This window comes from Odocoileus virginianus, unplaced genomic scaffold, assembly GCF_023699985.2.
Source record: "Odocoileus virginianus isolate 20LAN1187 ecotype Illinois unplaced genomic scaffold, Ovbor_1.2 Unplaced_Contig_5, whole genome shotgun sequence".
Classification (NCBI taxonomy): Eukaryota; Metazoa; Chordata; class Mammalia; order Artiodactyla; family Cervidae; genus Odocoileus; species Odocoileus virginianus.
Genome location: NW_027224322.1, coordinates 2689777 through 2703884, shown reverse-complemented (window position 1 = coordinate 2703884; position 14108 = coordinate 2689777). Strand labels below are relative to the sequence as shown.

The 14108-nt window shown below is 53.3% G+C and overlaps 1 protein-coding gene across 1 annotated transcript in view; it reads right to left on the bottom strand.

Moving 5' to 3' along the window:
- The window catches only part of CROCC2 (ciliary rootlet coiled-coil, rootletin family member 2), a 52766-nt gene that overhangs the window by 24174 nt on the left and 14484 nt on the right, over window positions 1-14108 (bottom strand). Inside the window, 5 exon segments of the mRNA XM_070463596.1 lie at window positions 480-572; window positions 4697-4873; window positions 5429-5577; window positions 6000-6127; window positions 9242-9435. Of these exon segments, the coding sequence (XP_070319697.1) occupies window positions 480-572; window positions 4697-4873; window positions 5429-5577; window positions 6000-6127; window positions 9242-9435 (741 nt within the window).

The following is a 14108-nucleotide window of genomic DNA, read 5'->3' as shown; positions in this document are numbered from 1 at the left end:
ATTCTCCGCCGGGTCTTTTCCGGGCAGTCTCTGCCTCAGGTCCAACGTGGGCTCCCCAGCTGCGCTTCTCCTCGGGGAGGGGACTCCCCAGAGAGTCAGCCGAGGCCTCTGAACCTCCGGCAGCTGCGTCTCACCACGCTGGAGGGCTGGCGGTGCAGACCTGGGCTCTGTCCCCTCTTGTTACTGGTGCCAGGTCCTCCCCTCTGTGGCTTCTGCAAGGGCGTGTGGCCTGCCCATCCTCCCCTCCTTGGCACCCCCCATCCCGCTCCGTCACCTTTTCGTCCCATGGAGACACTCTCCCCCCAGCAGGGAGCTGGAGTCATCTGGGGGAAACTGACTGAGGTTCAGGTGGCTGCGGTGGGGTGGAGGGGAGACCCCCCGGGGTAAGGCAGGGAGGGGGTGCCTCTGGGGTCCGCTGCGCCTGCTGGGCCGTGCGGGCAGCCAGTCCAGGCGTCCGGCTCTGGCCGGGAGGGGCTCACCTCGGCTCGTTCCTGCTGGCCCTGGGCCTCCTGCCGCACCAGCTGCAGCTCCCCCCGCAGCCGGCTCAGCTCCGCGTCCCGCACAAGCAGGGCCTGCGTGACAGGGGGGAGGACACTCCTGAGCAGGCTGGGGGCTCTGATGAGAGGTTCAGCAGGGCTCTGGGAGTCACGGCCCCAACACCAGGACAACGGGCTCTAGGAGCAGGGAGCCCCGAGGAGGCAGCTGAGTCCCGAGGAGGCGGGTCCCGCCTGCTCCCCGCTCCCGTCCCCGCCCAGGGTGCCCACCCCACTGGCACCTGCCCAGTACCTGCTCTTCCCCAGCATAGGTCAGGGGGCTTCATGGACTACCTCCTCCCTGGAGCCCCCCACCCACCCCTGGCACAGAGCAGGAACCACGGACAGGTCTTGACCTCCCCAAACGCTCTGCGTCGCTGAAGGTGAGGGGTGTGCAAGGGACCCCGGGGGTGTCACATCACACCCATTGGCCCCAAGGTGGGAGGGCCCTGCTCTGTTGCCAGGCGGGAGGGGACACTCGGAGTGGCTCACAGACATGCCTCCCTCAACACCAGACCCATGGAGACGCCTGAGAGTCCTGTCACAGTGCGATAACCCACATGTAGCTGTTTACTTATCTGTTCCAGTCACTCAACAGTGCGTGCTTCAGGATGGCACGGGAGGGCAGCCTGGAGGTGTGCGTGTATGATCGTGGGTGGGATGCCCTGCTTCCGGGGTCTCCAATGATTATTTCTAGCATTAGTGATAATAGCCGCAGAACTCCCATCAGGGGGAGGCCAGCAGATGGAAGGGGGGACCCCTGTGCCCCCCGGGGTGACGTCAGCTGTGGAAAAGGTCCATCCAGTGGGAGGGGGTCTGGGGGAGTATGGATACATGTATATGTATGACTGAGTCCCTGTGCTACTCACTGGAAACTACAACACTGTTAATCAGCTACATCCCAATGCAAAGTGCTTTTGGTGTTAAAAAAAAAAAGGACCATGCGGCCCAGAGCTCAGTGTGGAAGGACCCGTCTGGTTGGCAGTCCTGCGAAGAGAAAGGCCTGGGGTGCTGCCTGTGCCACAGAGGTGGGCACGGCGGTGTCGATGCCCACATGCCGGTCTGCGCACAGCCGTCTCCCGGAGGAGCTTTTGTAACAAAGAATGTGTCTGCCTTTGGCCCTGGGTCCCAGGGGAGCCTGGAAACCCCTGAAGCATCCCGAGGGAGGGGTGTCCGTTATGCGCCCACCCTGAGACCGCATCTGAGCTTGTGCTCACAAGGTGATGGGGGGCGTGCAGAGAGGCACCCCTACCCCACCGCCCAGCTCAGGAGGAAGCTGGGCCCCGGGTATAGCTGATCACATGCAGGCAAAGCAACCCCAACAGAACCCTGAACTTGCCGGGTTAAACACCCTGATCTGCCAGCGGGTGACCTGCGCTGACTCTGCGGAGAGACGGCCCTTCCCTGGGTCTCTCCACCAGACTTGTCCTGACCTGTGACTTTTACAGCAAAACCGTAACGGCGAGAGTCGTGCTTCCTGGAGTTCCACAGGCCACTCGGGGGCAGCGGAAGCTGAGGAGTTTGCCCAGGATCTCACACCATCCCTGGACGTTCATAGGATGCCTCCAGGTCCTCCTTTACCCCTCACCCTTGACATGCTGCCACCCAGCAAACCCTTGCTTCCTCCCTCCCAGGATGCAGGAGAGCGGAACAGCGGAGGACGCTGGCCTTGGTGCCCAGCAGGTGCACGGAGCCACTCCGGGCAAGTTATTCACCATCTGCAAATCTGTCTCCCACCAGTCAAGGGGGCCCTGTAAAGAGGGTGTCCCTCACACTGTTGTGAGGATGAAACCAGCCATGCAGAAGAGTCTGACAGTAACCCTTGGTTATTCCTGCCACTGTGACTCTCCCATCGCAGTTTGTACTTTGTACTAACACCTGAGAGGCCTGTCACAGTGCGATAACCCACACGTAGGTATTCACTTGTCTATTCCACCCACTCAGCAGTGCGTGCTTCTGGATGGCATGGAATACTGGAAGAGCCTGGTCTCAGCGGGTAGCTTTCATGTGCCCAGTGTCTGGTTAGAGGCTGTTTGGATGGTTGGCTGATGGGGGAACACACTGACAGATGACTGGCTGGCTGATCAGATGGATGGAAGGATAACCAGACGCACGGATGGACAGTGCATGAATGTGGATGGGCAGCTGAGTGTGTGGACAGAGGGAAGGGTCTGCAAGTGACTGATGGATGAGTAGTTGAGTGAGTGAGTACATGGGTGGCTGAATGAGCGGATGGATAGTCCTGATGGTCATGTGCGTGGATAGCTAGATGGGTATTTAAGCAAATTGATGGATAGATTTATGGTCAAGTGTGTGGATAGACAATTGGCTATGTTGATAGATGACCAGATATGTGGGTAGACAGCTGGGTATGTGAATAAAGGATGAACATTCAGGTGGATAGATGGATGATGGACAACATGGATGTGTGGCATGGACATGGATGTGTGAATGGAAACACAGTGCGTGTGCATAGATGTGTAAATGCTGTTGTTGTTCAGTCACTAAGTTGTGTCCAGCTCCTTGCGACCCCATGAACTGTAGCCTGCCAGGCTGTCCTGTCATTCACTGTCTCCTGGAGTTTGCTCAACTCATGTCCATTGAGTGGGTGATGCCATCCAACCATCTCATCCTCTGTTGCCCTCTTCTCCCCTGCCTTCAATCTTTCCCAGCATCAGGGTCTTTTCCAATGAGTTGACTCTTTGCATCAAGTGACCAAAAACTGGAACTTCAGCTTCAGTATCAGTCCTTCCAATGAATATCCAGGGTTGATTTCCTTTAGGATGGACTGGGTGGATCTCCTTGCAGTCCAAGAGACTCTCCAGAGTCTTCTCCAACACTGCAGCTCAAAAGCAGCAATTCTTTGGCTCTCAACCTTCCTCATGGTCCAACTCTCACATCCATACATGACTACTGGAAAAACCATAGCTTTGACTAGATGGATTTTTGTCAGCAAAGTAATGTCTCTGCTTTTTAATATGCTGTCTAGGTTCATCATAACTTTTCTTCCAAGGAGCAAGCACCTTTGAATTTCACAGCTGCAGTCACCATCTGCAGTGATTTTGGAGCCCAAGAAAATAAAGTCTGTCACTGTTTCCATTTTTCTCCATCTATTTGCCATGAAGTGATGGGACCAGATGCCATGATCTTCATTTTTTGAATGTTGAGGTTTAAGCCAACTTCTTCATGCTCTTCTTTCACCTGTATCAAAAGGCTCTTTAGTTCCTCTTCACTTTCTGCCTTAAGCGTGGTATCATTTGTATATCTGAGATTTTTTACATTTCTCCCGGCAATCTTGATTGCAGCTTGTGCTTCATCCAGCCTATGTTTCTCATGATGTACTCTGCATATAAATTAAATAAGCTGGATGACAATATACACCCTTGACATACTCCTTTCCCAATTTTGACCCAGTCTGTTGTTCCATGTCTGGTTCGAACTGTTGCTTCTTGACCGGCATACAGGTTTCTTAGGAGGCAGGTAAGGTGGCCTGGTATTCCCATCTGTTGAAGAATTTTCTACAGTGGTTGTGATCCGCAGTCAAAGGCTTTAGCATAGTCAATGGAGCAGAAGTAGATGTTTTTCTGGAACTCTCTTGCATTTTCTATGATCCAGTGGATGTTGGCAATTTGATCTCTGGTTCCTCTGCCCTTCCTAAATGCAACTTGTACATCTGCAAGTTCTTGGTTCACGTACTGTTGAAGCCCAGCTTGAAGGATTTTGAGCATTATCTGGTGAGAATGTGAAATGAGTACAATTGTGCGGTAGTTTGCACATTCTTTGGCAGTGTCCTTCTTTGGGATTGGAATGAAACTTGACCTTTTATAATCTGTATAAATATATGTGTATATATTTATAAGTGGGCAGGTGGACTAATGGGCAGATGGATGAATGGGTGGATGGGTGTGTGGGTGGGTGAATGTCTGGATAGACAGGTGGATTCATAGACGATGGCTGGACAGGTAGCTGGATGGACAGACGGTTGGGTGGGTGGACAGATGGATGGAGGGACTGAGAGGAGGGTGAATGTCCACCAGGACTGCGGTGGGAGATCAGAGCTGCAATTACAGTGACTCACACAGCGGCCCACACAGCCCTCTTACTGGGTCGGAGCAGGCACAGCGAGTGGACGGGGGCCCCCCGCCCCATGGTCGCCCCGTCACCTGCTGCTTCTCATTCTCCAGCTGAAGGAGACGCTCGTCTCGCTCACGCCTTAGGCTCTGAATTTCCTCCTTCAGCGCCTCCCTCCTGGTTGCATTCTTCGCCACTAGCTCCTTCTCCCGTTTCAGCCGGCATGCCGCTGCTTCCTTTTCTTCCATCAGAGACAGACTCAGGGTCTCCTGGGCCGAAGGAGGGGGCAGGTGTGAAGACACACAGGTCAGAGCTTGTGAGAGCAGCAGGCATCTGCGCTCCTGAGTGAGAGCAGGTCCGTGGACGCCGGGGCGGGGCAGCTGCCCGGGGGGCGTCCAGGCCAGCCGGCCGCAGGCCCCGTCTCCCGCAGTGACAGGAGCTGTGGAGGGCTCTGAGCCTCAGCACCCGCCACCCCGTGGTCCAGTCACAGCTCAGAAGCCGTTCCTGAGCTCAGAGCACCAGGCACCCTGACGCCAGGGTGTGTGAGGACATGTCACTCGGGGCCTGCCGGCCTGGGACCAGTGGACGGCTCTGATGGCACGGAGCGTCCTGTGAATACGGGCCTCGGACCGTGGCAGGTCAGCTGGCACCCTGGGGCGCCTCCTCTGTGAGGGCCGTGAGCGGTCCTCCTGCCCAGCCCCAGGGTGGCCCGGCCCACCTGCCACCCGCTGGTCTCCTGGGCTCGCCGCCTCTGAGGACATAGCAGGGACACGTCCCTGGGCAGTGACCAGGCAGCTGGGGGCAGGGGTCCCGGGAAGGCAGACCTTCTCCCTCTGGAGCCGCGCGAGGTCCTCGCGGTGGGCCAGCGCCCGGCTCTCCAGGGCCAGCTGCACGTCCCGCTCCCGCTGCGCCACCTGCTGCCGCAGCCTCGTCTCCTGAGCCTCCCAGGCACTCTGTAGCTGCTCCAGTTCCCCTGCCAAGGGACAGGCACGTCCAGACCCGCGGGGAGGCCCGGCCCCGCAGCACCCTGCCGCCCGTGGGCCCCTGGCTCTGGGGAGGCTGCAAGCCGGTGGGACAGAGCCCCCCGACCGCTCAGCAGGAGCATGTCTTGATGGCAGCCCGCTCGGCTGGGGTGGGCTGAGCAGAGGCAGGGGCACGGGGGGTGGGCAGCGGCTGCCACATGGGCCTTGGGACAGAGCCCATCCCGAGCCTTGGGCCGGCAGCAGGCCCGGTGGGCGCCCCCCAGTTGCACACAGCAGCGGCAGGGGCTCTCGGCTGACTTTAGACGTGAGCTCCCTGCCGTGTTTGGCCCCGTTGGGGTGCAGTGAGTGGGAGCCGCCTACGGGGGGACAAGCTCAGGGAAGGGGGAGCAGAGGGAGCTCATCGGGGCAGCACCTTGCAGGGCCTGCCGGGCCAGCCGTGCGCTCCGGGCCTCTTCCTCCAGCTGCTCCTGCTGGGCCTGCAGCTGTGTTGCCAGCTGTTGGGCCTCAAAGAGGCTGCTTTCCAGGGCGTCCCTCTCGGCCCTGCGGAGAGTCATCACACCACAGGCGAGTCACCCACGCCGGCAGAGGACCCTGATGGACGAGGCAGCGTGGAGCCCATTTGCTGGGATGGTGTCCTCCAAGGCCGGGCCGTCAATCAGAAGGCAGACCGAGGATGCCTCGTTCATTTTAAATCTCTAAGAACAGATTGGAGCCCACACAGAAAACATTCCAAGTGGATTAAAAAGCTAAATACAAAACCAAAATAGATAACAACTAAGCAACTCAGAACTGTGAAAACCATAGAAGAAAATACAGAAGGATACTTTATAATCTGAAGCAGGACACAAAAGTCAGAAGACAAAAATAAGGAGGCCAACAGTTCTGAATACATTTAAAGAGAGGGAGACAGAGTTCTGTGCAGAAAAGATTCCACAAATCAAGGCAAAAGATGGGGGACAGACTTGGAGACAATATTTGCACTAAATATATTATGGTTAATATCCATCATATAAAAAGAGCTCCTACCAATCAATGACAGAAAGTGGCTTATCTGACAGAAAAATGAGAACAATGGCTGTTATTCACAAAGAAAACAAGAATGGTGAATAAACATATGAAACTCACTAGTCCTCAAGGGGGTTCAGATCTTATCTGTGCTGTTTCATCCATCATGCATCACGTTAGCAAAGCTGAAAGTAGTCATCATATCTCTTGTTGGCAGGGGTGCAAGGCCCACTGTGGCAGAGGGGGACTAGGAAATTTTAAAATATAAACTGTGCAAAGATTTTGTTTGGGCCAGCAATTCCAGTTCTAGGGGTCAGCGCTTTAGAAACACACGTGAACCAGTGACTCAGTACAGGACACTCCCCCTAGCCTCAGATAGGGCCTGAATCTGACTCAGCATCCATGCCATTCAATGCGAGAATGTTTCAGAAACCACAGTGCATCTCGTCCGCTGCTAATGACGATGAGGAAACTGTGCCCTCTCTGAGGAGCAGCCTCGAGTGCAGAACACGCACAGCACGATCCCTGGCATGGAGAAGCTGCCTCTGCGTCTGGGCAGACACGGCCAGTCAGAAAATGCCTGGGATGGACAGGGCGACTCAGCAGCTCCCGCTTCTGAGGGAGGGTGATGGCGGGACCTGCCTCTCCAGCAGCAAGTCCGTCAGTCACCAGCCAGACAGTGAGCACGCATTCATATTAATGGTATGTGCTGTGTCCTGCACTGATGCACGGTGAAAAAAATCCACTGACCGAACAACAGGGATACAAAACAAACACTCCGCACCGACGTCACGTGAAGACACGGCCCACGCCCAGCCCCAGACAAGCCGGCGGGCCAGGGGGGGCTGTGGGCCACAGAGGACCTTGCTTAGCCTGCCTGGCCCCCAGCGTGTCCCTCGGGCCCTGCACATGGCCGGCGCTAGTGTCGGGGTGGGGCGTGTCAGCACCTCCCAGGGCGCCCTGAGGTCTGCAGCGCCCAGGAGCCTCACTGCTCTGGTGCCCTGGCCCTCCAGTCCCCACCCTCGAAGCCTCGTGCATTCCCTGCTCCCCGCGTCCGTCTGCCTGTGTCCTATGCCTGGAGGGCTCTTCCCAGTGTCCTGTCCACTTCACACGCACTTTCTCCCAGGTGCCCTCCTGGTCCCCTCTGGGGGACGTGGCCTGTGTGGATCAGACACTGAACGGTCACCCAGAGGCAGAGACTCTGAGAACGAGTCCAGTCTCTCCCCCATCCCACCTCCTGGAAGGCAGCTGGCACCACCAGCAAGGGCGAGGGGGGTGCAGGCATGGACTCAGTCCATCTTGCTGAAGCCTGAGAACTAAGAGGGGTCCCTGGTGCTGCAGCCTTGTCAGGGCCTGGGACTGGGGGCCAGACGACCTCAAAACCCAGGGTCCTCACTCATTAGGAGAAGCAAGTCATGTCCCAAGCACCTTGTCAGCAGAAGCTCAGACTGGTCACTGGGAAACACTGTTTAGTGGGTGTGTGACTCTGTCTGGGGTCTGCAGGACCACTGTGTGCAGAGACCCTGGGCCCAGTGGTCACGGGTGAGTCAGGGGAGGGTCCTCTGATCAGGTCCTGTGGGCTGGGCAGCAAATGATGGGAGGAGGAAAGAGGCGCCTGACCCCCCACCCCCCGCCCTCAGAGTGCCGGGGCGTGGGAGGGGTCCAGGGGCGGAGCCTGGGACCCTCTGCTTTTGCCCACCCACAGAGACCTCCTCGGGCTTCCTGCTGCAGTCTGTGCCCACACATTCATTGGGAGGGGAGTCTTCCCTCTTTCCTTCCCTTTTCTTCCGTGACAAAGTTCAAGGATCCTGATCTCTAAATTTCCTCATGGCCTCTAGTTCTGGAATTCTGGGAGGAACTCTTTCTATAAAAACACTTGGATGTTCCTGAGATGGGTGCAATGTGCAGAAAGCCATGAGCCTCTGGATGTCCTCAGAGGTCACAGGCCAGCTCAGCTCACCAGGCAACCGTCTGCAGGGCACCCCTTCTTGCCTACGAGTGTCTGCCCCAGCTCTCCTGGAAGTGGCCCCGATGGTTTAAGGGTTTACCCTGCCCCCTCAGCCTCATGGTTCCCTGGGGCTGCCACCACCCAGGCTCCAGGAATAAGCATAGGGCCCCAGTCTGCCCATCTGTGCCCTGTGGCTCCCAGGATCCATTCAAGGACATAGAATGGTTCAAGATGGCTGTGGGAAGAGGCTCTCAGGACTCATGGGGCAAAGGGTGCTCTGTGTCTGCTGGCCATCTTGCCAGCTTTCACCTTGAGCCTGCCCAAGAATGACAGGGGAGAGGCAGGGAGTTGAGGGTACCATGGGAGCACCTGGATCCAGCCTTGCCTGAAGCGGTATGTACCTGGTACTGCTCAGATCCGTTAGCAAGACTTTCCACATCTTTCTGCTGGCCTGAGATGGGTTTCTGCTGCCTGCCACCTGACCAGTGCAGCCCCCTCTCTCAGGAAGGCTGTCCTAGGCACGTTTACCTCTTCCAGGCACTCCTTGAGCCCACAGGCACTGCGTGTGCCCCTCACTTATAGCCTCTCTGCCATGTACACACACTTGCCCTGCCCCACATTCACTGCATGCCCGTCTACACTACACTGTGGCTCCTGGAGGTCAAGGCCACATGAACACTTGCCGGTGGGTCCCCAGGTACCTGAGATCGGCTGCCTCCTCGGCCATGAGCTGACCTTGCTTCTCCAGGGCTTCCTGCTTGGCCAGCAGCTGGACTCGCTCTTCAGACAAAGCCTCCTTCTCCTGCAGGGCCCTCTGGAGAGCGGCCATCTGGGCCTCCTGGTCCTGCAGGCGCTGGGCCAGCTGCTTCTCCAGGGCCTGTTTCTTGCATGTGACCTAGAGGAGGAGGAGGGGAAAGTCCAGTAGAGAGAGTGGGAGGGTTACGAGGGGCCTCTAGAGGGAAAAGGAGGACTTCAGAAAAAGTGGTTTCCTTCAGAACAGCAGTGGAGGAAAGAGTGGAGGAGAACCGTGGCCAGGAGATGCAGAGGACCCCTGGTGCACATGTGTTTTCACAGCAGAGGGGCCTCCAGTCCTGAAACCACGATGGAGAAATTATTGGATTGAGCACAACCAGGTGGGATCCAGCTGTCAATCTAAACAGTAAACTTTGTTGGGCCACAAGTTTCCAGGGTTGGGAGACATTGCACAGAAATGTGAAGAAGGTGACTGAAGACCAGATTGTTGCAGACTAACACCTCCACCAAGAACATCACAAAAATCTGGACAAAATCTATCACAGGAGTCCGTATAGGGCCTCAGCTGAGGCTGAAGGAGCCAAAATCTCAGAGGAAAGGGAGGCAGAGGAGTGAGGCCACCACCCAGCATCTCTGCTCTCCTTGGAGCATGTGCTTGTTTAAGTCTGGACTGAGGAGCTGAGAAGCCCAGGGAGAGCTTCCAGCAGTCCTGTGTCTTTAGGAGTATAAGAACGTGAGCTTACAGACCTCAGAGCAGAGGGTCCTGATAAACATCCTAGGTTTCCAGTTGTAATCATAGGAGGGGTTCACCCTTATAGTGATGGTGAAGCGGAATAGACAGTCCCCCCAAACCTGGCTTCCCTGGTGGCTCAGGATGGTAAAGAATCTGCCTGCAATGCAGGAGACCCGGGTTCCATCCCTAGGTTGGGAAAGTCCCCTAGGAGAAGGGAACGATTACCCACTCCAGTATTCTTGCCTGGAGAATCCCATGGACAGAGGGGCCTGGCGGGCTGCAATCCATAGGGTTGCAAACAGTCAGACAAGACCGAGCCACTAACACTTTCACTCTTCTAACTTTCCAAAACATGAAGATCGGATTTCAATCATCCCAGTCATGGATTAAAGTGATCTACCCCCACTGCCTGCCAGAACCAAAAGTGATTTCTCCCTAGAAGAACAGCATCATCGAGATCCTCAAATTATTTCTACATTTTTTTATATTTAATACTTGGCTTTTATTCAACACAACCAGGGATGTTAGAGGTAGAATCACATGGCAAAAAACCACATGTAAGAATTTAAAATATACACACATGCCTCCCTGCCCATCTGGCTATCCGGATATTGAAGTTATCAAACACAGACTTTAAAAGAGCTGTGATTAATATGTTCAAGAAGATGGATGGCAAAATGTAGAGTTTCACAATAGAACTGGATGCTTAACGGAATGAGAACAGCAACATGAGCATCTTAATGGAGTCAGGGAACACATTTAATGGAATTCAAAGCCATTCATAACTAAAAAAAAATCTCAGCATGCTAGGAATAAAAGATAACTTCCTCAATCAGATAAGAGGCATCTATGAAAAACCTCTAGATCGCATCATACTTGACAGTGAAATTCTTTCCGCGCAGTTGGGTTTGGTATTAACAGAAAGTTGGCCACTTTCATTACTTTTTTTCAAATTTGTTCTGTAGGTCTTTAGCCAGTGAATTAAGAGGAGATGAAAGTCACTGAGATCAGAAATGAAGTAAAACCATTGTTATTAACAGATAACATGATAATGTACATGTAAAATCCTGGTGCTTATCAGTCTATTTGTCAGGGTTGCATGATCAAAAGTTAATATATGAGATTATATTTCTACATACTAGTAATGGACATAGGTAAATGAAATTGTAACAGCAAGGCATAATATCAAATCCAAGAATTAATTTAATCAAAGATGTGTAAAGCCTCTACACTGAAAACTATAACACACAACTGAGAGGAATTAAGTAAAGAAACCAGTGGAGAGATATACCATGTTCACGGATAGACAGCTGGATACAGTTAAGACGTCCATTCTTCTCAAACTGATCTATAAATTCAACAAAATCCCAGTCAAGGTTCTACCAGGTTTTTTTGGGGTGTGCAAATTGACAAATCTGATTCTAAAGTGTAAATAACCAAACAATCTTGAAGGATTAGATGGGAATACTCAACATTACTTCATTACAAGATATTAGAAAGCTACAGTAATGAAGACAGTGAAATTTTGGTGGAAGGATGAACAAATAGATCAATTTGCACAGATCACAATATGATCTGGGAACATACATGCACATGTAGGCTCAATTTATTGTTGCCAAGATCATCCCAGAAGGAAAGGAAAGTCTTTTAAAAATTGGTTCTGAAACAACTGGATATTAATGTGAACAATAGTGGACCCCAGTTCCTATTCCATACCACACACTCACAGTTTCCACACCTTCGTGTGTGTCAGACTCACTAGGAGGGATGATTAAAATCCAGATATTTGGCCCCATCCATAGAGTTTCAGATTCAGTAGGTTTCAGGAGGGCAGCTGAGAATCTGCATTTTAAGCAAGTTCTCAAGTGAGACTGATGCTGCTGGCCTGGGGAACACACTGTGAGAACCTCTGCTCTACAGAAAAGTCAGCTTTAAGTGGATCACAGACCTAAGGACTGGAGGAAAACACGTTGGGATACTGTCTTGTCCTCAGGCTGGGCAAAAATTTCTCAGACAACACGTAGAAAATACTAACCATAAAATTTTTTTTTAAATTTGCTAAACTGAATTTTGCCAAAGTTAAACTTTTCTGTCCATCAAAAATGCTGGCAACAAAATGTATACACAAATCACACAAACGTGAGAACATCTGTCTGACAAAGTGTTTGTACCCAAGATATGTGAACTAGAAACCCGTAACCAAAATGGGAAAACCCAGTAAAAGTAGACAGTAGGCCTGAACAGACACTCGACAAGTTAAGGTATACAAATATTTGATAATCATATGAAAATGTGCTTAATGCCTTTTACTATCAGAAAATGGCCAATAAAACCACAAAGCACATAACTTCACACACAGAGAGTAGCAAGATGGATGATGCCAAGTGTTGACCAGGCCGAGCAGCAGCCAGAAGCCTCCCACACTGCTGGCCAGTGAAGTGATACAACCACTGGGGAAAACTGCTTGGCAGTTTCTTATAATGTTCAAGAACATCTACCCAGTGACTCCACAGTTCACTCTTAGGTATTTACTCAAGAGAAATGAGAATATCCGTATGAGATTTCTACATGTATGCTTGTAGCAGTCTTGTCCACCTTCAAATTGGAAGCAACCTAAAAATCCAGCAGTGGGTAAATGGGTAAAAAGATGTAATTTATCCATATGACGGGATAGTACTATGCTGTCAAAAGCAGGAGCTTTTGACACCCCTTTTTTGGGCTCCAAAATCACTGCAGATGGTGATTGCAGCCATGAAATGAAAAGATGCTTACTCCTTGGAAGGAAAGTTATGACCAACCTAGACAGCATATTAAAAAGCAGAGACATTACTTTGCCAACAAAGGTTCGTCTAGTCAAGGCTATGGTTTTTCCAGTGGTCATGTATGGATGTGAGAGTTGGACTGTGAAGAAAGCTGAGCACTGAAGAATTGATGCTTTTGAACTGTGGTGTTGGAGAAGACTCTTGAGAGTCCCTTGGACTGCAAGGAGATCCAACCAGTCCATCCTAAAGGAGATCAGTCCTGGGTGTTCATTGGAAGGACTGATGCTGAAGCTGAAACTCTAATACTTTGGCCACTGCATGTTGACTCATTGGAAAAGACTGTGATGCTGGGAGGGATTGGGGGCAGGAGGAGAAGGGGACGACAGAGGATGAGATGGCTGGATGGCATCACCGACTCGATGGGCATGAGTTTGAGTAAACTCCGGGAGTTGGTGATGGACAGGGAGGCCGGGCGTGCTGCGATTCATGGGGTCAGAAAGAGTAGGACACGACTGAGCGACTGATCTGATCTGAACTGAACTGAACCACAGAGATGACTCTCAAAGATGTCATGCTGAGGGTGAGAAGCTGGACTCCAAAGTGTCTGCACCCCATGACTCCCTATGCGACAACATCTAAAGCTGGTGAAGCCAGTCCACGGTGGCCCAGGTCAGGGCAGAGGACGCCTGGGTGGCCGTGCCACATGGGAGCCTGCTGGGCTGGTGCAGACACTCTGCATCCTGACCACGCTGGTGTCCCCGCCAGGGCTCACCACCTGACGCACCCACTGAGCTGTGTGCTGGCTTTACTGAATGTAACAATGCATCACCCAAAACAGAGGGAAAGGACAGGACAGCGTCTGAGAAACAGGAAGAGGCGAGCCTGAGCCCCGAAGGTGACAGGCCATGAAGTCTGAGCACCACTGGGGGTCCAAGGCTCTGCAGAGACCGGTTTCCAAGTGGGCCACCACGGCTGGAGTCAGGAGAAAGCAAACGTGCCGCAGTGTCTTGTGCTACGGAGTCTGACCTCCTCCATGGAGATCCACGTCGGCAGATTTGGGAATGGATGCAGGGATGCGGCTGTGAGCGTGTGACTGGGCAGCTCTGTTGTGTGGATGTCATGCTGACAAGATGACAGAGGGGCAGGGGAGCATTTCCCTTGAGTGTCTGAGTATCGCTGGGCCCGAGGCCTTCGACCCTCTGACCAGGGGGGACCCGGCCCCTGGATGCTGGGGACAGGCCAGATGTAGACGTCCTTTTAGCGTGCCGCTCCCCCACCCCGTACCTGCCACACCGGAAAGCTGGCTTCAAATCAGCCGAG